Source organism: Aplysia californica, unplaced genomic scaffold, assembly GCF_000002075.1.
Source record: "Aplysia californica isolate F4 #8 unplaced genomic scaffold, AplCal3.0 scaffold00491, whole genome shotgun sequence".
NCBI classification, from domain to species: Eukaryota; Metazoa; Mollusca; class Gastropoda; order Aplysiida; family Aplysiidae; genus Aplysia; species Aplysia californica.
In genome coordinates, this window is record NW_004797761.1 from 171,450 (window position 1) to 199,192 (window position 27,743).

Genomic DNA, 27,743 nt, shown 5'->3' on the forward strand with positions numbered 1-27,743 from the left:
CAGGGTAAGGTTAGCACTGTGGTTCGTTGGAAGGGTGCTTACTTTTTGGCACCGTAATTTTAGGACTTATATAATCTCTCAATTGCGTGCAAATTAAAAGAACAAAATATTCATGTATCAAGTCATCAAACTAGAACTATTTGTTTTATATATTTGGGAAGTCTCAAAACACAACATTCACAATGAACAAAATTGTAAAAGCTTAAAAGTCAAAAACTTTTATTCTGCCTATTTTACTGGGGCCTTTCATTAAATCAACAATGAATTAGCATCAACAAAATGAAAAGCAATTTTTCAGAACTCTCTAATCAAACTTCAAATATTGATTGATTGAAAAATAAAAACAATCTTTTCACACAAGACTTGACAACCTAAATGCTTTAAGCTTAAGAACTCCTTTCATATCGCTGTTGCAAGAAAAATTTGATTATACACTTTTAACCCTGTTCCGTTTGAAACTCACTTAGATTTAAAAATTAAACCAGCATTACAGAATAACACATTATGCTGGATTATGAAGTGGATGACCCTGGTGCAAATTGTAGGCTCAGTTTCCTGGTAGAAGTTATTTTGGGAGACTTTGCAAGGAGTAAAATAAAAGTGAGTATCAAATTAGAGGGCCAAGAGGATCCATACTTGTATCTTTCATAACTAGTTTGGTTACAAATATATTCATCTCTGTGATTTATTGTGACTAGGAAAAAAGAAATAGTTTTTAACTTTGTATCACAAAACCATATTCAGGGAGAAAATTAACATTCTTGCCAAAGTCTAATCCCAAAAGAAAGACCACTAAAATAGCTGTTTCTTCATGAAGACAAATAGGTTAAGGTGCAAAACACAAACAAGTTATCGCAAAACATTATCACAGAAACATTCCAATTTGACAAAACACTGACTACATAGATGTCCATATTCCTGAGAGAACTGGTCTTCTGAGCCTACAGGACCTATGCATCTGGGCTGAGTTCCTTTAGGTCTTATGCTAGATCACGGGGAAGGTAACACACGGTCAGGTCCATTAGGATTATATAATATGTGAACGCATGCACAAAAAGCAGACAGGTATCAACACTTTTGGTATGCAATTTTTTCAAACAATTATAATTTTGAAAAACTTAAGAAATATGCACTCACTTCTCATTATACGAAATGTCACAGCCAAAAGGAAACCCCAAACAAACCCCAGGAAAGTACCTAACACAGAGTACAAATTCCATATCAATCACAAGACTTTATACTAAAAGGTTCCAAACATTGAAACAATGTAAGAATAAAAAGACAAAAGTCAAAGTGATTTGAAACAAAAGGAAAGCACTGGAAAGATCGTAATTATCATAATTATTAATACTGTTGAATACATTGAGGATTGAGGTCTCCAAGAAAAAACCACAAAAGATCAGAAATGTCTTACGTTTTAAATGCAAACAGAAAGCAGCTGTATTAGAGGCCAACATAATTAATTCACACATAAATCTGTAGGACAAAAGGTCAAATATTGAACGACATCAAACTTTACTGGTTTGGCAACACACACACACAAAAAAAGAAATCCCAAACAATTCACTCTTACAATACAATACAGATAGGTGTTTACAACTTCAACAGTTCATGTATAAATCATGAATATGATCAAATATTTATCAATACCTTGTGAGTGATATCAAAAGCATAATGCCCAAGGAAACATGCTTCATATTTGATAAAGTTTGAGTGAGCAACAGATCAAATACTAAGTCACAGGGAGGGGGCACAGGCATATCTGTCAAAGAAATTTTACCCAGACCTTACAGTAGAGCGAGAGAACAGCTGGCCATGATATAAAGCTGATGCTTACACATGTGCCTATTTCACGTACTATGACGGACCGAAGACCATGACTTGTATGTTATACCTATGCCTTATGAAACAATATGTTGATTTATGTTACACAAGTCAAACAATTGAAAACAGCAGCCATGACCCATATTACAATCTTTGAAAAGGAAAAAAAGATGAATTACTTTGATTAGGAGTATAAAAACGTCAATTTTTATGTTACATAGGTTAACATACAACTCTGTGCACCCAATAACCATGATTGAAGCATGAAAAGATGCCATAAAAAACAGACTGGGATTTTATTACCATTTTGTACAATGGCACACAAAGGGCAGCTGTGTACGATACCTGATTAAGTTATAAAACCTTTGTAACAACAGCTCGAAATAAAAGACTGTTGAAACAGACTTACATGAATACAAAACAAATAATTGATAACTTGTCGTTAAATGTATTTTTAACTTCAATCCAACGTAGCACCAAAATTAATAAAGTGTAAAAAAATCCCTTGAAGTAGAAGACAAAACTGTATCTCCACATAACTCCAGTGATACTATGTGCTACTAATGTTCTGAAAACTTATCTTTGGTATTCTTGACCTGCTTTTGGCAACAAGATAGTCGTGATACAAGGCCAACATTAGGCTGCAACGATAAAAAACATTGCATGTAACACCTTTTCCGAGCATTGCCATACTGCATAGAAAAATTCATTTCAACAACAAAAAATAATAATTTTTTTTACCTTTAAGAAAGATAAAACAAAAATGTATGGTTTTGGAAGGCTATAAATTTTATATCTTATCAAATCTATCCAGTTTGGTGCTTCGACGTATTGAGTACACTTGACTCTCGTAAATTATTCATGACAAATTAGGAAGAATAAAATTATTTCTACATACTTAAAAGGGTGTTACATTTTACACAAATCACTCCCATCTGCCGCCATCTATAATTTTTTTCCTTTTAAACAAAGGTCAATCCATGAACTAAGAATTCATGTACATTATCTATAGACATGGACATATTTGGGAGCCAAAGGGAGGCTCTTTTAGCAATGTTAGTGAAAAACTCTATTTACAGCAATTCTGCAATCTAAAAATAATAAGTTGCAAATGAGTTGAGTGGAATGCATGATTTATATTTAAAATATTACATATCAACCCAATATTTCTTTGAGGTAATATACCACAGTCATCAATTTTTATGTAATGTGACTTTGTTTGCATTTCAGGACATGATACTAATGTGGCTAACATCCCTTCCAACCAATTGGCTTAAAATTACAAAATTTATTTTTTGGTATAGCCTACTTTGTTAAATTGAATGCTCCTTGATATAAATTAGAAATGAAGTCAATTTCATTGTAAAAAATTCTTTTTTCTTCTTTGCATGTGTAAAGATCAGAAAAGCCATTTTTTCTATTTTCAGTCGCACAGTAAGTAGATTACATATGTAAATGAGACATCATACACATATATAGTTATCGTCTCAAATCAAAGTATACTCAACCCCCTTTCCCTTGATATATAACATTTATTGTATTGACCGTAGGTATTTATTGGAAGATTTTTTCTTTAACCACGCTCTTTAGGTACAAAACAAGCCAAAACCCATAAAATGTTAAAAAGATTTAAAACAAAACCCCCTCAAAATGCAGTAAAAAATTAGAGAAAATGAAATGCCAATCATATGATCTATACCAGACACCATAAGAAAAATGAGACTATCACTGGAAATGGATTCTTCTTATGCAATTCTGAACTCTCACAATTGGGCCAAATCGATCATATCTAAGGAAACAACCAACAGACCCCTCATAGCTTATTCAAGAGTGCTATTATTTTGATTATAAAGTACTCAGGATTTCATATTGACACACGAGTACATAGATTTAAAAGATGGAAGGCAAATCTCACACGGTACTCTGAGTCTAGATAAAGAAAAGATAACAAAATAAAACAACGACAATTGTTATGAAGACCATGAAAATACAATCTAGCACGCGCATAACACACAGATCTTTCAGGTCCAGAATTTTTTCATATACAAGTTTTTCTTTGTATCTGAAACACATACACGGCAAAATTAGTTCAAAACGGAAAACATTTCCACATCCCGCAGATTTTGCTATGAGCATGCTAAACTGTAGATACATAGTTTAAATGTGCATTCCACATAAGAAATGAATAACAATTCAAAAGTGTCCACGAATCAAAAAGAAGACAAGAAGAAATAAAAATTATGCAATGACACGGTTGCTGAAAAAATATTATGGAAGACACACTCACACAAACTTCATTTTAACACTCATTGAATCATGATAAAGCACAAAGCGCCCATACAGCACAGCAATAAACCAACATCTGTTTCGCTGATATCAGTTCAACCCTTCCAGACTTCGCATCTTCTTGTGACAAGTAGCACCTGAGCAGAGGGACAGGTTTGCAAGTTCTTCGCTGAGTTTGGTCAGTAGCTCAGGAGGAGCAGTCTTGGCAATGTTCTTCAATTCATATGGGTCGTTTTTCATGTCATAAACTTCCACAAAATTCTGCAAATAACAAAAATTTAATTTGAGAGTTCAGTTGTCTGTAACATCAAGTTAGAAAGATATAATCACATTTCTCTTTGAATAAATGAAGATACTAGTAACAATTTTTTGTGTATTTCCTGTTCAATAATATAACCGTATCACATAAGATCAAAAGAAAATAAGTGGGGTAGCTCAAACTGAACAAGGTTAATTATAAAACAGCGGTAAACCAAAAGAAAGTAGACTGATTTCTTTCTCTGCTATTTTAGCAATCTTTCTTAAATGAAAACACAGCTAATGCAAAGAAAATCTGGCAATCCTGTTAATTTTTGTTTAAGCCAACTACACTGTACTTCGTCCCATACCATATGCTTTACTCATACCTGTTGGGCAAAAAACCCTTTCTTATGTCAAATTTTAGGCATCACCCCCCCCCCATCCACAAAAAGTCCATCCATTGACCATCTCTCCCTGAGCTAAGCTTGTAAGAATATGAATAGCAGTTTCCACCTTATTGAGATGATGCTTTCAACAATACAGCAATTCCATGATATTACATTTACAGTAACTCTTTGACTTACACCCTCCCCACATTCAACAAGACTCCCCGAACTCACAGGGGAATTGGTCAGCCCCATATGCTATTTCCCCTTTTACAAAGACCTGTTTCCTGTTCGGCTTGAAAATATGAAAGTAATTACCTTAGAGCGGCTAGCCTACTATATGAAGAACGAAAAACGTGAGTATTGAGGATGAAACAAAGTAAAGTACAAATGTCATACTACTACGGATCTACTGACACTTACAGCATGGTCCTGCAGGGCACAGTACTTGTAGCTTTCTTTTTGAGTCTCATAGCGAATGCATCCATATGTATTGTTCCAGGCATCTTCACAAACACAGTGGGCATCACAGTTCTTTCAGAAATGGAATAATAAATATTTCATGTCAATTACCATCAATTCATAGTGGCATATCCGATGTTCAACAGAAGAAACAGGATACATTTTCTTCAAACAGTTTTTTCAGTCATTTAACAAGAAATACTGAACACATCTTTTACCACACTTTCCCACTTTACATACTCTGCAACTTAAAAAAAAGAAATGACCCCTTCAAAAAAAAAAAATTAATTAAAAATTGAAATATGAAAGCACCCACAGATGGAAATAATAATGAAGTATCCTCCTAGAAAACCTCTCCCATTGTCATAAACTTCTACCGGTCAGAAAAACCCACTCCATGTCATTTTAATTTACCCCTTTTTGCCAGAATGACACAGAACATGCCATTTTCACCTCCTCTTATTAAATACACATTTCTGTCCAGTCCTCAAAATCCATGTTTCTAACATTGGTCAAGTAAAAAAAGACATGATGATGCTCCTTTTTTCGTGAGAATTCAAAGCTTAAGGGAATTCTTTTCGCGTGCCAGCGCGCTGTATCACTGAAACTTTTAAACCTAAGAGCTCACGTTACTTTTCAAATCAAGATTGTTTATCAAATTCCTCTACAATACACTGGCATTTTCTGCATTCAGTCTCACTATTTTTCTCCCCAATGTTGCTGATGGCATGGGGAATGAGATACTGTCAGGGATACAAAAACTTACGTAAATTCTGAATGACAACACAGATTTGATTCTGGCTGTTCAGAAAAATCCATGAAATTAATTTTGGTCGATAGGAGGTTTAATTGAAACTTTAATTGAAACAAGTCAAAGCAAAAACTGCAGATTATAAATTCCTAGAAAAAAAAATGTAGTAAACACATAGACAGAGAGACAAAATGACCCTTTTCGAAAGGAAGTTACAAGTGGAAGAATGAAAAATACTTGTCACATGGTTTATGAAAAGGACGAAATGTTTGAAACACTAGAGAAACTTTTCTTAAAGGCAAAAATTAGACAAGGTATATTTGACTTCCATAATGATCATAGCTATCTTTAAAAAAAGCTTTCACTGACAGGAGGTAATAAAAAACAAGTCAAAACAATCTTTTAACTAAAATAAAGACCAATAGACTTCATAATAAAGATTCATTAGCTAAAGTTCAACTCTACTTCAAGTAGTTAAAAAGAAAAATGATGAAGAAAGCGTTGGGGAAAGATAGGGAGAGGCAACTGAAAAATAGCAGCTGGGTCTGCAAGCACAAGTCTTACGTATTTACCGGGAAGATCACAATATAAAGGCAAGCGGGTACTTTTTTTTTCATTTCCTCACCACACAAGGAAGTGCAGGATGTGCAAGCATTTGTTTACTGTTATAAGGAAGACAAATAACACATCACAGAATCTCTACAATGGATGTCTTTCTGAAACCTTGTTACACACCCCCTTGGCCAGTTCAGTCACATCCTATGTTGCTTAAAGTTAAAGAAGCCGACCCCCCCCCCCCCCCCCAAATCCAGCACAACTGTATAGTATCTCCAGACTGAAGGATGCATTCATGTACTCTTATAACTTGCTCTGTTTGAATGTGAAAGGTAGAGCTGCCAAAAATGAATGAAGGACACTTTAACCAGGGTTATTTAGATTTACGTCGTAAGCTTACCCACAGACTACTGTTATAAAAACAAAACTTCATCCATAAAAAGACAATAGCAGTTCTGTTATTCCTCCCCCACAAAAAACAACAGAATCAAAGAAGAGAACATTGTCTACGCTAAAAGCATCTGGGGAAAAAATACTTACAGAAACTCCTCGATTGCTTAACTTGGGACACCTAGGAACTTTTTTGGAATGTTCTCCGTGGTACTCAACAAGGACAGTAGCTCGGAATTCATGGGGCTGCCCACCCAGCAATCCCAAGAAGCTGGCACCATCAAAATCAGGGGGCACTTTCTGTCCGGTTATGTCCACAAATGTTGGGGCTAAGTCTATGTTCATTATGCTTTCCTGTCGGTCAGAGCAAGAGCGGTAAGCAATAAAAGAACAGTCGTTTTTTCACAATAAAAAAAAAAAAAAGAATGCAAACTTTCACAAAATCTGGGGTGGGGTGGGGGGAGGAGACAAAGCAACAAGCGATGAGCTCACATATATCCTCTTTTGCTGCACAGCATAAAAAACAAGGGCAAGCACATGGTTGAAATTAGTTCTCGTAAAAAAATGGCAAACACTGTGACTTTCCATGTTCAAGAAAACAATCAGTTAGGGGGAATAGCAGAACAAAAGGGCAGAAAAAACTTTTCTTTCTCAAATGGAAGAGAAGAGGTGCCTTTAGTGTAAAATACATATTCTCCAGGGCCTGTACTGATTTTACTATATTACAGTTCGTCAAAACGGCGTGTACTGGAGTTCCGAAAACAAACACTGAAGAGAAAGACAAAACTGCTGCATTCAGTGTTTTTTAACTATCCCATTTTTCAACGTTTTGTTTCAAATTTTCAAATAAAAATGTGTCCATGTTGTGCAGTGTTATTTCATTTTTCAGATACATCAACTAAAACTAGGTTAAAATTACTCCAAGGATTTTTAGAGGGAATAGAAGGGGACAAGCAAAATGCAAATAGACACAGACAGGTGAGAGCCAAGTTCCTTATTTCTGCCACGGACTTTGTTTAAACACTGATTTTCCCATCCTGAAACATAGGATTTCTTTACAGTTTAGTCTATAAAAGTCATGGAAACATTTTACTTTTGGATTCAATATTTTTCTCAGTTCACATTACAAGCATGATTCCTTTGAAAAGTTCCTTTTGAAGTTTTGACACTCAATTTTCTTGAGAACTGGATGAAATGTATTTAATTCTATAATCTTGCTTGCTGCACTTGAAAAAAAATAGCACTTAATCTATGTTGTATGATTTATTGAGCTGGAACTCTTGTGAGATTCATCATTTTTGAATTAAGAAGATCATAAAATATTATAATGTAAAACTAATGCAAACGTGGAAATGGGAAGTGGCCGTTTGTACAGGTGATTATCTTATACAGGTGGCCATCTGTTAAGAGAGGTTTGACTGTATTAATTCAAATTATGATCTCCTGAATAATGGGATCTATAAAGCACACCCATAGAATGGGATTGAACACAGACAAATCCTGGATTATACTTGATAAGCCACCTTTCAGGATTCTTCACTCCATACACTTGGCCAATCATAAAATATTGTACACGAAAGTCAATTGTGAAATACTTTCTCACCCCAGCTAAGCTTGTCCGTTTTCAGAAACTTTAAATTCCTAAAGCTAGATTCAGTTTTTTAGCCCTAGTTTTCTGATGCAAATTTAAATAAGATATGGTAGAGAGATGCAGCGAAGAGCAGGAAGATGCGTTTTGGGTTTTCAGATGGGGCCGAGTTTAAAGCTGGAAAAGCGCATTGATCACAGGGCGAAAATCTCTGGATCTGTCAAGCAACTCACATACATTCCTTCATTTTTGTATTGAGGGCATCCAAAAACTGAGATCATATGTTCTCCAAAGTATTCGATTAAGAAAGAATTACGGAAACTAAAGTCATTGGTTTCTTCGGCTGCACTGGTTGTGTGTGGTGGGGCCTCATGTTTGAGGCCAGCACTAAGCCTGAAGCTGGGAGTTAGATCCTCCATCCCTACTGTCAGGCCGGAAGTTTCAGTCTCCAAGATTTTGAGGATGGACATTCCATCAAAACCTGAAGGAGACTGACCAGTCTGCCCTATTTCCAGAAAAGTTGGGGCCAAGTCTATAGACACGACTGTCTCCTGCAGAAAAGTTTTGCTCAGAATAAGACAACCTACAACCACAAAGAATTATTACAGGGCAATATTAAGTAAGAGACTGAAAAGAAAAGAAAAGAAATTTTTTTGTAGCCCACAATGGTAGGCTATGATATAAAGTGAGCATCAGACGTAGGACAGTTTTGACATAATGAACATATGAATGTGGTACAAGTAGAGGGTATTCATCAACACATGTCTGTGGTTAGGAGAATCTCTGCTACAACACGAAGACACAATAAGTAACGAAAATAGTAGCAATAATAGCAGCCACACTGGACAGCTTGACAGGAGCTGAAAAGGTTATTATTGAGTCAGCGTAACAAACAAGTATGCACAGAACAATTTGTTTCAAAAGGATATAAAGCTGTCCCTCCCAGGATATTGAAATGAGAGGAACATTACAGAATGGCAGGCTATATTTTCAACCTTTGGAACTTCTATGTGTCTTCAGGTGTGTACAGAAGTCGCATTTCTAAAAGTTCTATAGTACAAAATTAACAAAAATCTCAAGATGGTGACAAGGAAATCTAACATCCTATTTCTTCTGTATTCAAAAGCTTTAGCAAGAAGTATGACAAACACCAGAATCATATTCTACAAAGACTACTTCACAAAAACTGAGCTACCAGCACTCAACACAAGTAATGTAGAATGTAGACTCAGTCTTATTAGAACACATTCACCCATTGAAGTGTATTATTAAGTTAATAAAAGAAACAAATGGACTGTACACAATTTACCTGGCTTGTGGAGTTTGCTGTTATATTGGGTCCTCGCACCATCAAAGGCACCCTGATGTCAAAGTCATACAGTTGTCGTTTGTCATAAGGCAAAGAAAACTGACCTGTTGCGGGGAAGAATGTTACAAAAACACTTACTACCAGACCCTGAGGTTGAAAAAATAAACTTGTCAGTCAATTTTTAAAATATGATCTATGAACAAGAAATCATATCGAATCGATGGAAAAAAAAAAAAAATCAGCTCTGTGCCCGATACCGGGGACATTGTTTTGATTAAATTTGAAGAAAACTATAGATACATTTTCGATAGTGCAAAGATGTTGCAGAGTCTGTTGGATAGAGGGTCCATCCCGGAAAGTCAAAAGTCCTAAGGATAGATGCACTACGAAAGGAGCAGGTCACAGTAGAGGGAAAAGCACAAGATCTTAAGAAGATGTCGAATCCTTCTGCTATCTTGGGAGTATAATTGACAGAGAGGGAGGAACAGGTGCTGAAATCAAGTCCTGTATTGGAAAGGCACAGACGGCATTTATTTCTTTGAACAGGATTTGGAGGACCAGCGATATCTCACTACGAACAAAGCTTAGGATTTTCAATTCAAACGTGAAATCAGTCCTGTTGTATGGATGTGAGACATATAACGCATCTCAGACGTGCAAAGAGGATCAGAGGGACAGATAGGATCACCATCGAGGAAGTATTAAGAAGAACGAGACAGAGCCCAATCAGAGATGAGGAGGGAAGAAGGCACTAGCGATGGATTGGACACACTTTTAAGAAGTGAAGCAGCTGCATGACAAGGAAAGTGTTACATTGGAACCCACAGGGTAAAAGACCAAGGGGAAGACCAGGTGGAACCTGGAGAAGAATCACAGAAATGGATGTACAGGAAAGTGGGAAGACATGGAGTGACATCAAGCTACTCGCCAAGGATAGGGAAAGTGTTTGTTCGTGACCTGTATCCTGATCCAGGGTGAAAAAGGCAATGATGATAAATGTGGCAGCAAAATAAAACAGAGATCAGATAGTTTCATTAGGTACCCTGTGGCTAAGGCTAGTTTCAATAAAATGAGCCCAATCCTGAAAAATAGAAACATCTCATCGAGTACCAAAATGAAAGTTCTGAAATGCTATTATGGTCAACCCTTTGATATGGCTGTGAATGCTGGACAATCACTAAAGACAGTGAAAATAAAACGGAAGCAAGATTCTAAGGAGACTGCTAAGAATATCTTTTCTTTAGTTTAGTACAGGGTTTTATGGCGCTCACACCTGCATAAGGTCATTAAGCGCGCAAAACAAGTTTTTTTTTTCTCAACTGCTAACTGCTCGGCCTGATTCGGGTCAATATTTCTAATTAAAATTGTTAAAATGTTAAAAATTGAGTGTAAATAGATTTTAAATTTCAAACAACTTTCTAAATAACACTTAAAAATTTCAAACAATCTATTTTATAACTTCCCATAAAGGCCAATGGCCTTCATAAAATCCAATATTCTGTTGGGAACAACGGCGGAAAACAGATCTTGCAAATTTTTTATTTAGCATCTAAAATATTTCCCTCGGGTCTCTCCGAAGTCTAGACATTCGGTTAAAATGTGTCTAATGGTAAAATCTGTGTTGCATCATACACAAAACGGTTTCTCATCTCCCTGAAGGAGGTATTTGTGTGTTAGGGCCGTGTGTCCGATGCGTAATCGAGTAAAAATGACTTCGTCTCTTCTGGAGAGGCCCGAAGGATTTCGTGGTCCCAGTTTGGGTTTAATGTTGTGAAGTTTATTGTTTTTTCCAGTGGGTCTCAAACAGGCTAAGAGTATTGTGGAAGGAAAAGAAATCAAATGAGGTAGTGCTTGATGAAGCCCATGTGGGACGCTCACTATTAAAAACAATCAGGAAATGACAAATGCAGTTTTTGGGACACCTGAATAGATATAAGGGTCTTGAACATCTAGCTGTCACTGACAAAATTGAAGGCAAATGAGTCAGAGGTAGGCCCAGAACAAACTACTTAGGGAACCTAAACAAATGGGTAACAGGGAAAGATCAGGGAAACGTAGCTTTTTTAAGAGCATCCGAGCAAAGGAATGAATGGAGAACCATGATCGCCGATCTGTCGCAGATCTGGCACTGGATGTTGATGATCCTGTGATTGTCAGCATCATTCCATTGCACATACTGTAGCATTTGTAACATTGTACCGGACTATATTTTTTGTTCTATGAGAATGGTGTGCGAGGCTTATTAGGCCAGTGCATATGAAGAAATGTGGGTTGCGGAAAAGAAATGCTTTGAAGTCCGTTGCATTATCTAATGTCTCTTCAGATCAGTTGTTTGATCATCCAAGCACCAAACAACAACGCTCTCTCTCTTTTAGCCTCTTTTATCCTGGTATTGGGTGCAGGTCGCCAAAACTGTTCTGGGTGATCCTCTCTCCCGTGAACCAGCAGACAATAATGCTAAAGACAATTGATTTTATGTTGTTACATATGAATACACAAAGTCTGATACTCTGCACCCATTTTCAATCGAGTGGAATAAAGACTACTCCTGTAGAGACAAGACCTTGATCCATTTTCAAGTGCCCCCCCCCCCCCAAAAAAAAAACAAAAAAAAAACAACCCACCAACAAAACCAAATAACCCAACAACTCCAACCCAAAATCACACAAACGGTGGCGTACAAACGAAATGTTCACATACCTAAATGATAGCCATTGTCTGAACTGAAGAAGATGTAAGTGTTGTCCAGCTCACCCATAGCCTTCAGTTTGTTCACCACTCCTTCAATCATGTCATCCACAGACAAAAGAGTGCGCCATCTGGATAACAAATAGCACACTTATATACATATACAAACATTTCTAAATAGAAGCCAGATTCTTTTTCTTTCTTTTTTAGTAAAGGGTTTTACGGCGCTCGCAACAGCACAAGGGCATATGAGCGCCAAGGGGTGGGTGTCAACTGAGAAGTCCTTACAGGGAATCAGACTTACTCTGCTTACCTCTCTAGCTTCAACAGCACAAGGTCTGCTTCGACTATCAAGGCACCCCGGAAAAAGCGGGTCACAAGAGTGTGACATACAAACAAAAGAAGTAGAGGAAAATGACAATAGTAAGGATTAGGAAAGAAAACGCAGCAGTTCCCTGTTGCAGATCAGGCACAGTTATGAGCGTGACATGATGAATCAGCCCATTTACAATTCTACTGTGCTTGAAAGAGAAATGTCCCCCCTTTGGGAATGGCTTAAAGACACTTCAGTCAGCGGCACCGCCCCAGGGAGTGCCAGATTCTAAAGGAGAGAAAAAAAATGGGGAATATGCAGAGGAAAGCATGGAGGACACAACATGGTTTATGGCTGAGATGTGCTATTTCACCAGCACGATTTGCTCCCTGGCAAAGAGGGTTTTACCACTTGTGGCACAAAAAAACTTTTTTTTACATAAGAGAAAAAAAAGGCAAAAATATCAAATCCCCAGGGGTGGCTTCAGTGGCCAAGTGAGTAGGACTGTAGGGAGTAAAGTCAAGCAAGTGTCTGTGACACGGGGATCAGATGGGTGGTCACTAGTGTGTGTCCTTGAGCAAGACACAACAATCCTAGCTAAGAAAAACAGGCAACTGCACAGTGGTGACCAGCAATGGCATGGTAGAGACATATTCTGTATTGGTGTAATATTGGGTATTTATGTAAGCATATGAGTATGTATGTATGAATGTATGTATGCTTGCAATTGTAAACCAAATTGCCATTCAGGGATCAATAGCATTTAAAATATTTATTTTAAAAAACATAATAATATAAACAAAATACAAGAAAATTGATCATGCCATAAGCACAATATCAACAGCATTTAAACGTCTACCCGGAACGGAATGAGGTGGAAAATCACTCGCCTTATTTAAATGCACCACTGTAACTGGTTGTTACCTGCAGCCTATTTTTCGCTTGTTCCCCCCCCAAAAAAATTTTTTTTTCTTTTGTTACTTCATTCTATACAATAATACAAACTAGTGCTTGAATGGCGGAAAGTCCTTTGAACTAGTTTGTATCATTATAAAAAATTAAGTAACTAAAAACAACAAATTGAAGAGGGGGACGGAATGGGCAGAAAATGCTGGTATTCACCATAAATGATTTCAAAGTGTTGATCTATAACAAAAAAGAAAGAAAGAAAGAAATGCTCTTCTACAAGTGGCACATTTCCCCACTGTCTTGCTCTTTCCAGTAAAAAAATGGCACCCTTCCGCTAAAGTTACAGCCAACAGCAGCTGGCCGACACACTGCCTCCTGAAAGACATCCAATGTTTACCTGCTCCTAAAGTAGTCATCAATCATAGTGATGGTGTCATTGGGCATCGGTGTAATTGTCTGCTCAATCAGCCAATGCTTGTCCTGTACAGGAAAGTACAGATCAAACTCATGTCTTTGTGTCATTAAATATACACCAAATACCTACACTTAAAAATATGGGATACTATTAAAACTCCTCTACTTTTCTTATCCAACCCTTCACAATTCTGACACTGCCTTCCCGCATGAGACTCTTGAGCAAAAAATATCAAGTTATCGATTTCCTTCTGTCAAAAAAAAAATATCAAGAACAACGAAAATAAAGGAACAAAAAATATAATCAATAAAGCCAGTACTATATTATTATATAATTAAAAAATCCATGTTTCATCAGATCATTGTGTCAACACACTGACAACATTACTAAAATAAACAGAAGGTTACACTAGAATGGAAGATGTTGATTGAAAAAATACATTACCCCCCCCCCCCCAATAAATGATGAGAGACAAACAGGAACATAAAAGAAGAAGGATGAAGATAAAAAAGATTGAGGAACTGTCATACTGTGCCATGGATGTTGAAGTGTTTGGTCCTGGGAGCCTTATCACCAGTGAAGTTTTTCAAAAACTGAGGAGCTGAGTCAAACGGTTCGTGGCACGCAGGGGTGGACAGCATGAGGAAAAATGGACTGTCACCATTCTGCTTGTTCAAAAAGTCCAAAGCTCGCCGGTGCTGGAATCACATAAAATAACAACGTGTGATGGCGAGGACAAAATAATCAGAACAAAAAGTTTGATCAATTTTATAAAATTTTCCCCAATAACATAAATGTTGCCCTTCTTAGATTCTGTTCACTGGTGTCTGTGGCGAAGCTGTTAGGTGCTTTGGCTTTGCACGCACAAAACTGTAGATGGATTCTTAAGAGCGTGAGATATTTATTAATTGTGTATTTTAGTCTTCTTGCTGGGATGCTGTATTCTCTCAGATAAATTGTGTTGTTGGAGGCGTAAAAAAGACCTACATTGAAAAAGAAATTTAAAAAATATTTTGATTAAGAATGATGGGATACAATAATCAGAGTGGTCTCCACAAACTTTTGATTTCGATTTTAATAGGAAAAGCATGAAGAGGTGATCTAATGTGCCATAACAAGACACTAAAGTCAAACTCGTTTAGGCAAAAAACAAATTTAAGCCATCCTTTAACCATAAATACAAGCCACTTAAAGTGCAAGATTATAGTGTATCTCAACTTGATAATTCTCAAACTCCAAGCACAAAAGACTACATTACCATTATAAGTGAGCTAGAAAAATGAAAACAAATTTAATGAATATCCATCTTGTGGAAAACTAAAACTATTAAACGGCTAAATGGAGCCAGCTAACAGAGATGCAAGTAGAGCTAAGATGTCTGCCTTATTTGACAAAGTCAAAGAAGAATGACCATACTATTGTGAGACACCCAAAAAAGAACATAATGCTTTTCATGGTCTGAAATGAACGAGTTCATAATAGTATATTTCAACTTTTAAAGTATGAAAGAGAAAGAGTAAAGTTGAACATCAGACTAACTGGGTTTCAGTTTTTATGAGCTCCTAGTAAAGAAAAGAGCACTTACATTTGCAGTGTCAACTGTGATAACAGATCATTAGACTTGGCGAACCATCTAGCACCATTACGGTAGTTTTAAATCGAGAGTGTATGGTCATCATTTGTTGGCTTAATTCCCTCAAGGACAAAAGCCTTGGATTTGTAGACACAACTCTGTATCCAATTCAGGATAAACATAAGTTAAACATCAGACATCCAGGTTTCACTTTGAGCGTCAAACATACATTAGAACAAAGATAGAATAGCAAACGTGGAGTAGACAATAGCAGTAGTAGCTGCAATAAATCTTACAATGATATCAGTGAGATAGTCTGACTTATAGTCATCTCCGTGCTTTTCCTCTTTTCCATTCACAGACAGTGAATAATTGTAGTACCTTGAATTGCCAACCTTGGGAAGAAATAAAATTGGAATTGAAATGACACATGCAACTGTCTGAGTTTGTTCTGGTAGAGGCAGTTCCCTGTTGTAGATCAAGCAGAGTTATCAGCGTGACATGGATGAATCAGTCAAATTACAATTTTACAAATGTCTCCCCTTTGGGAATGGCCTAAAGACACGTCAGTCAGAGACACCGCCCCGGGGGTATCTGAGTTTGTGCCATAAATCACAGACCCTATCCATCACATCTCCACCCCCCCCCCCCAACAAAACAACCCCAAACAACAAATAAAACAAACCCACGCTGTCTTTAACATCTCTCACATTTTTCAAACTGTGAACAGTACGTATAGGTAAAGACAATTTTAGATGTAACATAAAGTCAACAGAAAATTAGTCCAATTGGTAAAATAGACCAAGAAACAATAAATGATTTTAGGACTTAAAAAATCCCTCTCTCATAATTATGATACTATAACAAGAGTACTTAATTTTCTTTCTCTCTTTAGAATAGGTATGCATATACAGGTATAGGTTAGCCTATTTTCAACACAGTAAGATTGTTTCTAAGGCCAGCAACTTATTTGATATTCATCTCCAACAGAAACAGGACAAGTTAACAGAGAGCCCGAAAGACACATTAATCAAAATTCCAAGAATAACCTGTTGAAAAAGCAAACAAGGATCATCCACATAAAAGTTCAGTTCATTCCAAGCCACCATTACGTTATATAGGGAAGACATAGACATGACTTATTTAATTTTGACTAAAGTTTCCAACATTTCTAGTTATATGACCCACAACAAGTACCATTTCCAAATGAAAACATCTTAATAGTAAAACATATTTAATTTAAAGAACAGAAAGATGGGATAAACTCACCAAACCATGCCAGTCATCCCAGCCAGGAGGAATGTGTTCCACACCCCCAGCTCCTGGTTGGCCATACTGTACAGGGACAGAAAAAGCTATGAATATGGTCATGAACCCCGAAAAATTATCAAAATAAAAGATAAGTAATCTTTCAGAGAGCTGGTTAGCATCTCAGGGTGACAAAATAAAGAAATCACCTTTCAAAACAAATCTCATTTATCAGACAAGCCATTCTAAGCACAGTGTATGAAGCTAAGGTGAAAATAGTTATACAACTATAGAAGTAATAGGTCTTTTGACAATCTGCATGCACTGTTCAAAAGAGAACACAGGCTATTTGGTATTGTCAAAGTATCTGTCATGACACTGGATGTGTGCTTCTATGGCTTTGCATTAATAAACATAGTGATACATCTCAAGGAACAGCCAAAGGTACAAGTGCTTGGGAGTGCAGGAAGATGGGCAGCTAAAAGTTAGGAAGATTTCTATAGAGGTTTGACGAAATTAGTAGTTCGCGAAACTGTCTGTGAGAAACTGGAACATCCCAAAGTCTTGGCTCAATGGGTCCCATTGTAACTGACAGAAAGAGACCCATACACCCCAGCAAGAGTTTTGTTCTTTAACATGACAATGTTGCTCCTCAGACACCAAATCTTGACTTTCTGTCTTATGGATCCTTATGCATTGCTGGAAGATAATGCCTCATTTCAATCAGACTTTTATCTTTTTGGGTCATATACAGAAATAAGACTGCAGAAGTTAAAGAGGACTGAGATTAGACGCATTCTCTTGACCATCATAATGTCCCTGATGCGTTGCTGGAAAAAAATACATCGATCTGCATAGGGACTCTGTAGAGAAGTATGCTGAATTGTGTTACTACAAGGTATTTAAGTTTTATTCAGATCCATATAAAACAATTCATTCAGAGACCATTTTAACCTTTCTTTTCAGACAGCCCTTGTACAAAGAAGGGTGAAATTTAAAGTAGCATACAAATCATATGAAGTTGCGAGCGCCGTAAAACCTCTACTAAAACTAAAACTAATACAAATCACTGAAACTATAGTCCGGAAGAAAAAGAAAAAGGTACCATTCTACACTTTAGTATTGAAGAATTTTCATAAAATGTATCTTAAAAAAAAAGAACAACAAAGCAGCAACAAAAAAAGACAAAACAATACAAAATCATCCTTGAGGACCTTCCTTTTCTCTGACATACTACATTGGTTTCTGTTTATAGTCTTTTTGTTTTAGTAGAGGTTTTATGGAGCTCGCAACAGCATAAGGTCATATGAGCGCCAAGGGGCGGGTGTCAACAGACAAGCCCTTACAGGGAATCAGGCTTACTTTGCTCACCTCCCTAGCTTCAACAGCACAAAGTCTGCTTCGGCTATCAAGACACCCTGGAAATAGCGGGTCACAAGAGAATGACAAACATATAAAGAAGTAGAGGAAAATGACGATAGTAAGGATTAGGAAAGAAAAAGCAGCAGTTCCCTGTTGAAGTTCAGGCACAGTTATAAGCATGACATTGATGAATCAGCCCATTTACAATTACAATTCTATTGTGCCTAAGAACATGGTTAATGTCCCCCCTTTGGGACTGCCCCAGGGGGTAGTTTATAGTTTATAAAATACCATTTTTTAAAAAAAGATCAAAAGAAAGAAAGATATCTCATCACACCTGATTCAAATACTTTCCAGAAAAGAAAGTCTTGTAGCCACTTTTTTTCAAGTAGACTGGGAAAGCTTCCTGCTCAGGTCCTTTTTGCCAGGAAGGACTGCTACAGTTCCCAGTCAGGCTGTTGTTGGAGGCTAAGTGGTTGTGCACATATTTACCAGTAAGAATGCTCGACCTACTGGGGCAGCAGAGAGGGCTGGACACAAACTGGAGATAAAAACCAAAATCAAGACAAATCCTCTCTATAACTGGCTTTTTCCATTTTTGGTCTGCAAAAATCAAGATCATTTTATGAAATCAGTTTCATTTATGTAAAGAATACACAACTGATATATAGCTACAATACCTCCACACATTTTCTCTATATATAGACATCATTCACACTGTTGTGTGAAAGGTAGTAATGCGCAAAGGGAGGTAAGCCAAAGTCATCTGGAACAGGTCTTCATATTCCAGAGAAATCACGACTCCTAAAATATCATAGAAGAAGGCGCACAGAAAGAGAGATGTGTGTGAGTGTGGGGGTGAGCGCATGTGTGCTTGTGTGTGTGTGGTGAAACACCAAACCAGTGTGCCAGCGTCTGAACAATAAAAGATTTATCTTATCGTATGGAAATGTCATTTCAAAATTACATAAATAATATGCCATTTGGATCAGGTATAGGAGAAAAAAACTTAAGAGGTGCATTGACACAATACATGTCCCGGTCATCTGTCACAGGAAAAACAACAAGACCAAATTCTGAGGAGGAACTGAAAAATCTATAGCTAACTTTAACAACCTGCAGAGTTTGTGCAACCCCCTCCCCCCTTTTCTCAAATAACCAACAATCAGTTGCAGATACAGCCCCCAGCCATCTACACGACCCCCCCCCCCTCCTGACTAAAAAAAATAAATATTTAATTTGCTAAATTAAGATGAGAAAAAACCAACAAAAAAACCCACCAAAAAACACAAAAAAACAACAATCCCGGAACAAGAATAGCCTTGCTGTGCAGTACGCCCCAACCTACCATGTTTGTGAAAGTCTTTCCAACATCTCCAATGAGTGCTTTTGCCTTTGGCATGGGGCTCTGAAAGGAAAAAAAAAAGTAAAACCAATACAAAAACATTGGAAAACAAGACCACAGATAGCAAACATAATTCATCATTTGAACTTAGCCCTTAGCTCACCAATTTGAATTGTCTGAGTACTCAATACCTGATAGGTAATAAACTTAAGAAAATTCCTTAAATTTACCAACTGATGAATTCCTATTCTTTTGATTGGTCACCTACAATTGATAAAACCTAAAAAAAGTTAAATTCCCAAATGGGATTCAGCTTGAAATAGAATTTTCGTTGTGATCTAGCATTGATTAAGTTGCTCCCTTTTAATATTCTTTCAGTTTGACTTTCAAATTATTCTGACAATGCTCTCACTTCTCACTGTGAAGCACCTCACACATGACAAGCGAGGGTAATTTTTTGTTTAAAAAATTTCTTTAGTGGACAATTTCAACACAAATGTCACTCTCATTCTTTAATTCACACACACACACAACAACAACAGAAACAGCCAACTGAGCCATGCATGTCAGAGTTTCTTCAACTACAGTTAAATTAAGGTAGTAAGCCATACACCTTACTTTCCAAACCCCACAATCCCGACACATAGTCCTCCCCATCTTCATACAAACATACACTGCACCAAACAAAATTATCAGAAACAAATCTACAAAATTACCTAAAGAGAAAATAGGAGTTTTTTCTCACACCAGCTGAAGATACATATTGGTATTGAAACAATGATGGTCTCATTGAACTGGGACAAATATCACAATTTAGGGTACGGTATGAAGTAAAATAGAAACTATAATAAAAGGCCTTTTCACTAATCTAAAAAAAGAAGAGGATTATATTCCAGTACAGTAAAAGGTCTACAGACTGAAAAAGCATTTGTGTGGCATTGTGGTGAAATCGAGAAACCGACATTTTTCTGCCTGTTGAGCAATTCTCATCTAATTTTTTAATTTGGGCTTAACACCTTTCACATCCATTCAAAAACACATTCTTATGTGGATCTTACTGAAAATATTGAAAAAAGGCACCAAAAATGTAAATTTGCAGTTTTCAAGGATACTCAAACTTTGGGAGTCACCAGACTTTAGCAGCGTTTTTTGTGCTAATTTTACCTCTCACGCCAAGCGACATCCCCCCCCCCTTAAATCGCAAATATCGAGTTCTATACAAGACAAAGGGGTATTTTTTTTTCATCAAAAGCAGTACAATGAAAAAACTTAAAGATGATACCATTAACTCCATATGCCCCAATATTGAAGAGCGCCTGATTTACTGTTTCATTTACTGTTATTTTTCAAGACAAATTTATGATATATATCTAAATATATGGAGCTGAAAGACTGACAAATCACTTGGTGTCTAGAGAGTTGAGTCAATTGTTCATGTTTTTCGTGTCCATATAAGTTTTCTTCAAGAAAACGTAAAGGTCATATTCAAATTATTAGCAAGTTGGTTGGTAAACTGATAGAAGATATGAATTTTTTACCTTGTACATTAAAATTCTTTTTGACCCTTGTCCCATCCATATCATTACACAGAACAGCACACAATCTGACATCATCCTTTGTAACACTGGCGGCACCAGGGATGTGTTTTGTCACCAAGTTTGTATATGATATATACCAATGGTTTATAGAAATAGGTATGAAACAACCTACTTAATAAAATTCACAGATAGATGACTCTACGATAATTCGACAAATAAGCCTTGAGGAAAAAGGGTAACTTAAAATATATAGAGTTTATTAATTGTGCAATTCAATTTGAAAAAAAACCCAAAAACCCCTCCAAAGTCAAAGGAAATGTATTTATTTCTCTAGGAGAGGAAACCAACAGTTCCACTTCCTTGAAATCATGGATGCAATACAAGACAAATGTTCTATAACAGGAGGCAATAATGCCAAGTGACCATAGCCACTCAATAACATCGGAGTTGCAATAATTGACCAGCAGTAAATGACATTTACGAGAAAGCAAGTTACTGAACACATATTGCTACAAATGAGAGAGAGAGAGAGAGAGAGAGAGAGAGAGAGAGAGAGAGAGAGAGAGAGAGAGGAGGGGAGGGGAGGGGAGGGGAGGGGAGGGAGGGAGAGAGAGAGAATGCTTATGGAATGAAAGTGTTTCAGCACAAAAAATTCATTTATAATATATCCTTTCTTGTTTTGTGTATGTGTGAGCCCAAATGACCTTTGTAACAACACTGCCATTGCAAAGGACCAACACAAATGTCTCCCTATGAGACGAACAAAGATTTTTACTGTCATTATACCATGGCATGGTATTGCAAGAGGAGCTCATTGTAAGGGTAAAAAATGCATCATATAAATTACGAGCACAACAGATAGCAGTCTGCCAATCTTCCCAAATAAGCCCTTTTAAGACACTTGTTCCACCTCTTAGCCCTTACTTTATCATGTTTTGTTAATCTCCCTCCTTATCAAAAGCACTTGACTACAAACTTGAGAGTATGTATGTGCAGGGATGTGAAACAAGATTGCATCAAACAACACTTAGAAAGAAAAATGCTCTTCAAAGATGATAAAACGCACAATCACAAAACACTTATTGTTTTAAAAAGAATCCGCTGATGAAAGCAATATCAAAATACACGTAAGCAAACAAAGTGATCTTGAAGGTAAAGAACTTGGTTGAGTAGACCGAATACAGAAAGAAGAAGGCAACGACAACACATCAAAGTAAAAGCTACACAAAATATGTCCCTATCTGAGCACTGATGAAGCATGCATATTGTTCCCCTGTTAAAGGAGCTGTACTTCCTACTGGTGTACAATGGGTCTATGTTATGATCAAGCTTCCGTAAAAAATGGATTAAGCTTGGAGTGGACCTGACTACTTCCATTTCATTTATCATTCAATATTCATAATAATTACAACTTTAGTTTAAATGCTCCCTCAAAAGCTAAACCCACCTCTCACAGATTCTTATATATTTACAGCATCCCAACAAAGCTTGAGTTTGAGTAAAGTAAAAAAAAAAAGAAGAGAAGCATATTCACATGACAGTTATTTAGTTTATTTAGTGCAAAGGGGGGGGGGGGGTGGCAGACAGAAACACCAGCATATTAAGAAAGAAGTAGGAACTGCTTCACCCAACAACACACTCCTATTTGCACAACAGAGCTTATTTCTCTACTCTGTGTTTTATACTTCTCAAGCCTCAACAGAACACAACCCACAACAGCTGTTCCCAAAAGTCAAAATAGCTTCATACACTATCACACCTTGTACTTTGAGGTAGCCTTATTAATCCTAATATCATTTTCCCTGTCACAGGACCATGAGCAGCACAAGTACAAAAATCAATACAGCCTATAGTATTGGTTGTGTAAACAATAGTACTGTATATAACTCTACATTTAAACTTTTCATGTTCAATAATCCTTAGAGTTCCAAGAGACTTCAGAGTTATCAACACTGTAAACCCTATGGACTAGAAAGCATGCTTGACTGAGCACTATCTTTTCCTTTCTGTTACCCAAACGGGTCATGTAAATCTAGCAGTTGACCTACGGGGCTTAAGTGCTGGTAACCTGCATGCACAGGGAATGAGGACACAATGAGTTAATATTCACTTAAACATAAAATCAAAATAACAGTCTTAATATTCAATTAAAAAGATAAGAAGTGCTTAATGAAGATAATGCTTTCATGAAATGAAAACATAAAATTCAAGCTGAAGATTAAACAGACCCAAAAAGCAAAATCATAATGGATTTGTAACTCGTTCAGCACTATCAAGATTTTTTAAAATTGACGAATCTGTATCACAGTATATAGTCCAAAGAACTCATTACTGTCAACCGTTCAACCCAAAACTGACAGCAAAAGGAATGGGAGTAAGAATTTAGAATAGCCACTTCAATCTTTTTGAAAACTATTAGTATTGGGGTATTGAGAACTGAACAAGACAGAGATTCCTTAAAAAGCTCATATTATCATAATGAAAAGTAAAAAACGTCCCGCATCCCTTCTCCTAAAAAAAGAAACTAACAGCAAACAATAAAAACAAAACAACAAAACCCCAACCAAAGCAAATACAATGAGGTCATAGTTTGAAGATGTCAAGAAAAGAAAAGAAGACCTTGAAAGGTAGAAAAAAAACATCATATCAGCCTTGTTCAGATATAAAGTGCATGCATACCTTCAGATTAAAGACGATAGTACGCACCATTTATGTCGATTGGTCAACGAGATTTGGGTAAATTCCAAATTCCAAAGATTGCTCTCTTCTTATGAACACTGATGCAACAATTTCTTCCCCATGCCCTGATTTATGTAACACAGTACACAAAGGCCTAACCCCCCCCCCCCCCTCGCAAAAAAAAAAACAACTAGAAGAGTACAACATGGCTGTGGGTTTAAAGGGACATTCAGGCTTAAGTTTTCATGGCTTGAATTGATAACAACGAATGCAAACAATAAAACTTCTACTATTAATCTCGATAGATCCAATTGCTTAAAATATTGCTCTGAAAATGACATTCTCAACTTTGTCAACCTTCTCTTCATGAACAATTTGTTGAGGAAGACTATCAAGGGAAAGAAAAAAAAAAAAATATCCATAGAAAGAGTCCTAACTGTTGAGATTACTGAAAATCATTCTTTCTGTTCATCTGTGACTTTTGAATTCATGATTTTCAAAGAAATGAGTAAATTCAAACCACTTACAAAATTTTAAAAGGCAAACTACTGCATTAGAACCCATGACACAAGGCAACTCAAGTTGCGAATTCCAAATGTTTGTGCCATATTAGGTAGGCTAAGCCATGGCCTATTATAATAGCAAGTGGCTTCTATTCTCCGGCGTCGCGCCGGTCAATAGATCGGAAGCTATTCTCCGGCGTCATGCCGCTAGTCTATTACTAATAATTTGAAAATTTTGCAAATGTCTCCCTCTGTTTGTCTTGGAAAAAAATTCCCATAACTTCACCACTTCGTGCCTCTTCCATTGATACAAACGATAGGTTTTCAGACACAAACTGCCTCAATTCCTCCAATTTAGAATTTTGTTAGGTGCTAGAAGAAACGTGTTCACCACAAAAGACGCGAGTTCATAACAAAGAGTGAGCATAAGGAGTTACATTTTCACTGTTTACAAAAAAACCCGGAGATATGACAAGAAAGTACTGAAGTCGCGAAATATCGTTAAATTTATCGAAAATTATAACAACAAGAGAAAAGTTAAACAGCAAGCTATACTATATATGACTAGACAGGGATTTTAGACACAAAATCAATTTTGTTCGTTTAAAGAAACAGAATCATTATTTTAACACTGTGGCTATTTTTACGGCGGTCACAAACTGATGACGTAAACACGTTTTCCAATCGACTTGTGTTCACTTGAGTTCCAATATGGCAGAGGCTCGGTCGATACACGTTTGGACGGAATTTGAAAGTTTCAAAGCCCTGGAAGCTGCCATCAAACAGTTTGAACAAAGTAATTTTGTGCAGGTGTATATTAGGAGCTCAAGGACAGTAGATTCAGCAAAGAAGAGGGCCCTAAAATGTACCTTTCCAGACAGTTTACAATTTACCGAAGGCACTATAAAATTAAATGTCCTCTATTAGTATTATTATAGTCATTATTCTTGACTTAAACAATTCAATGTTTTTATGCTCTTTACTTGGACCTTGTTGTGGGATTCTTTCAAACAAAATAGATCTCATTTTTATGTTTTTGTGTTTTGTTTTCCTTTCATTCCTTTCTGATGTGCTCATATTATTGCTGTCCATTTTTACGGGGAACAGCTCACCCCAAGGATGATTCTTTTTCAGATTTATATTTAGGAAAACAAATTATAGCTACGGGAATAAGAAATAATGAAGAAAGTAAATTTTGATAAGACAGAAAATATGAAAGTTGTCATGGAATGGAAACAGCACCAACATGCAAAACAAACAATAATTTTAAAAAACCGAAGGCTTCTTACTCTCTAACAAAATTGCATGAAAATTGGTGGAATGGTATACAGAAGCTACGATCAATCGTACTGAGCAAAATTTTGATATTTGAATGTAAAAAAAAAATACATTCATGTACTCTGAAATTGCATCACAATAATTAATTAATTAATCACTGTGAAAGAAAATTTTTTTTTTTACACCTATCAAAAATCTGCTCAGTGCAAAGGAAGGAGGAACATTTTAAAGGCATTCCCAAGGCGAAAAGTGATAACTCCAAAATGGCCGCTCTTCTTGTGGGTGTGGTACATGTAGTGATGTCGATGAATGAGATGATAATGCTGGCAGTGGCAATGATGATGGTAATGATAATGACGAGGAAGTGATGGTGGTGGTGATGATAAAGAGAGGGAGAATGATGATGGTGGGGAGAAGAAGGAAGAGGTGGTGGTGGTGGAGGAAGGGGGAAGGAAGAGGAAGAATAGAATAGAATGATGGTGATGATGAGGAAATGGAAAACCTATGGGGCTGTTCAAATATAATCTTAGACTTTTGGGGACTTTAAAAAAAAACCAAATTACATTTTTCTCACATTTGCCTCCAACCCCAAAGAGAAAAGAGAATGCGAGCGATACACAGAGAGAGAGAGAGAGAAAGAGAGAGAGAGGGAGAGAGGGAGGGAGGGAGAGAGAGAGAGAGAGAGAGAGAGAGAGAGAGAGAGAGAGAGGGGAGGAGGAGAGAAGTGCTAACAAAATGTATATGACATGCCCCAGTTGGTAGGAAGGAGGGAACGAGAGAAAGATAGAGTGGGAAATAGGTGGAGAGAAATAAAGACAGAGACAAACAAAGAAAAAGAGAATGCGAGCGATACACACAGAGACAGAGAGAGAGACAGAGAGAGAGAGAGAGAGAGAGAGAGAAATAGAGAGGGTGACTGCTCGATTGAAATTATGACATTGTTCTTTTCTTCAAATTGTGATTCCTCCAACTCTGAAACGGAGGAAAAACGATCGTTCATTGAAAAGACATCCGAAATCTTCATTTAGATCTAGATCTAGGCTAGCCTCGAAACTAGATCAATGATTTATGTCTGTCTATCTAGATATAGATCTAGACCTGGGCCATAGATATCTAGAAGAACCTAGGTCTACCCTGAGCCAAGAGGCGCTGAAACTTTCCGAAATCACAAAAGAGTTCCCCTACCGGGTCTGTATACTTTGTGACTTTGTTCCCGGTTACCGGGTCTGTATACACTCCCAAAAGTAAATTAATTTGGTCGTCTACAAAGATGCTACGGCTATTTAACTTTTCGAATCGAGCCGAATTACGCGGGTCGCCATTTTGTTTTGCCCGGAAGTTCTCGCGCTACTCCTCTCACTCTCTCTTTCTCTCTCCACTGCCCACAGACAAAATTGTACGCTTTTAGTAAGCTAACAGTAGTAATGGAACGTTTGTTCACGGCACAGAATTTCCGTTCTACAATTTTTCTGTTATCACAGTGTAGAATTCTGTGGTTTAGGGTGAAAGCAAAATTGGTTGGCCTAGGTCTACGCTATAACGGTGCACGCGAACCGGGTGAGAATAGCCAAAAGACTCGGCCGCACTATTCTCATCCGGGGTGAGAATAGAGGTGGCCTTCATAAAAATAAAAGTAATAGTAATAGACCGGTGGTGGCGTGACGCCGGAGAATAGCTTCCGATCTATTGACTGGCGCCACGCCGGAGAATAGCCACTTGCATTATAATATATACAATTTTCAGAGTTCTTAAACTAAACTACTAAATCTAAATAGATCTAGATCTAGATCTAAACTAAGTTGAACGGCACAGCTCCTGCTCGGCTCTGCTGTTCTTTCTACTTTCTAAACTCCTACCCAAACTAGATCTAGATCTAGATCTAGATCTAGATCTAGATTCTAGATGTACTTACGTAACCGAACAGAGCCACATCCTGATCATCTGTAAGCACAAAAACTATGTTCGGCTGTTTTGACTGTGAGACTGTCACCGACAAGGTGAAAAAAAGCAAAGCATACAATACGATAGAACTCATTTTCGAGCAGCGTCGTAGTTGACACCCGGCAGCATCCACCATCTTAAATGTTTGATCACATGATAC

At 37.0% G+C, this 27,743-nt stretch overlaps 1 protein-coding gene across 2 annotated transcripts; it reads right to left on the reverse strand.

The window, feature by feature from the left end:
- Positions 1-195: 195 nt before the first annotated feature.
- Positions 196-27,739, reverse strand: LOC101851887 (N-acetylglucosamine-6-sulfatase). 2 transcript variants are annotated; one of them, XM_005105773.3, is made up of 12 exons: positions 27,555-27,739; positions 19,648-19,707; positions 18,637-18,840; positions 16,959-17,024; positions 15,986-16,084; positions 14,647-14,814; positions 14,099-14,181; positions 12,492-12,610; positions 9,792-9,895; positions 8,716-9,033; positions 5,160-5,270; positions 196-4,371 (listed from the first exon to the last, which is right to left on the reverse strand). In XM_005105773.3, exons 1-12 carry the CDS (start codon positions 27,717-27,719, stop codon positions 4,201-4,203), a joined length of 1,668 nt encoding a protein of 555 aa, XP_005105830.2. In that variant the 5' UTR covers positions 27,720-27,739; the 3' UTR covers positions 196-4,200. The 2 variants fall into 2 exon arrangements, with proteins under 2 accessions (XP_005105830.2, XP_005105831.2); XM_005105774.3 differs by lacking the exon at positions 8,716-9,033 and adding an exon at positions 7,045-7,248 and having other exon boundaries at positions 27,555-27,738.
- Positions 27,740-27,743: the final 4 nt, after the last annotated feature.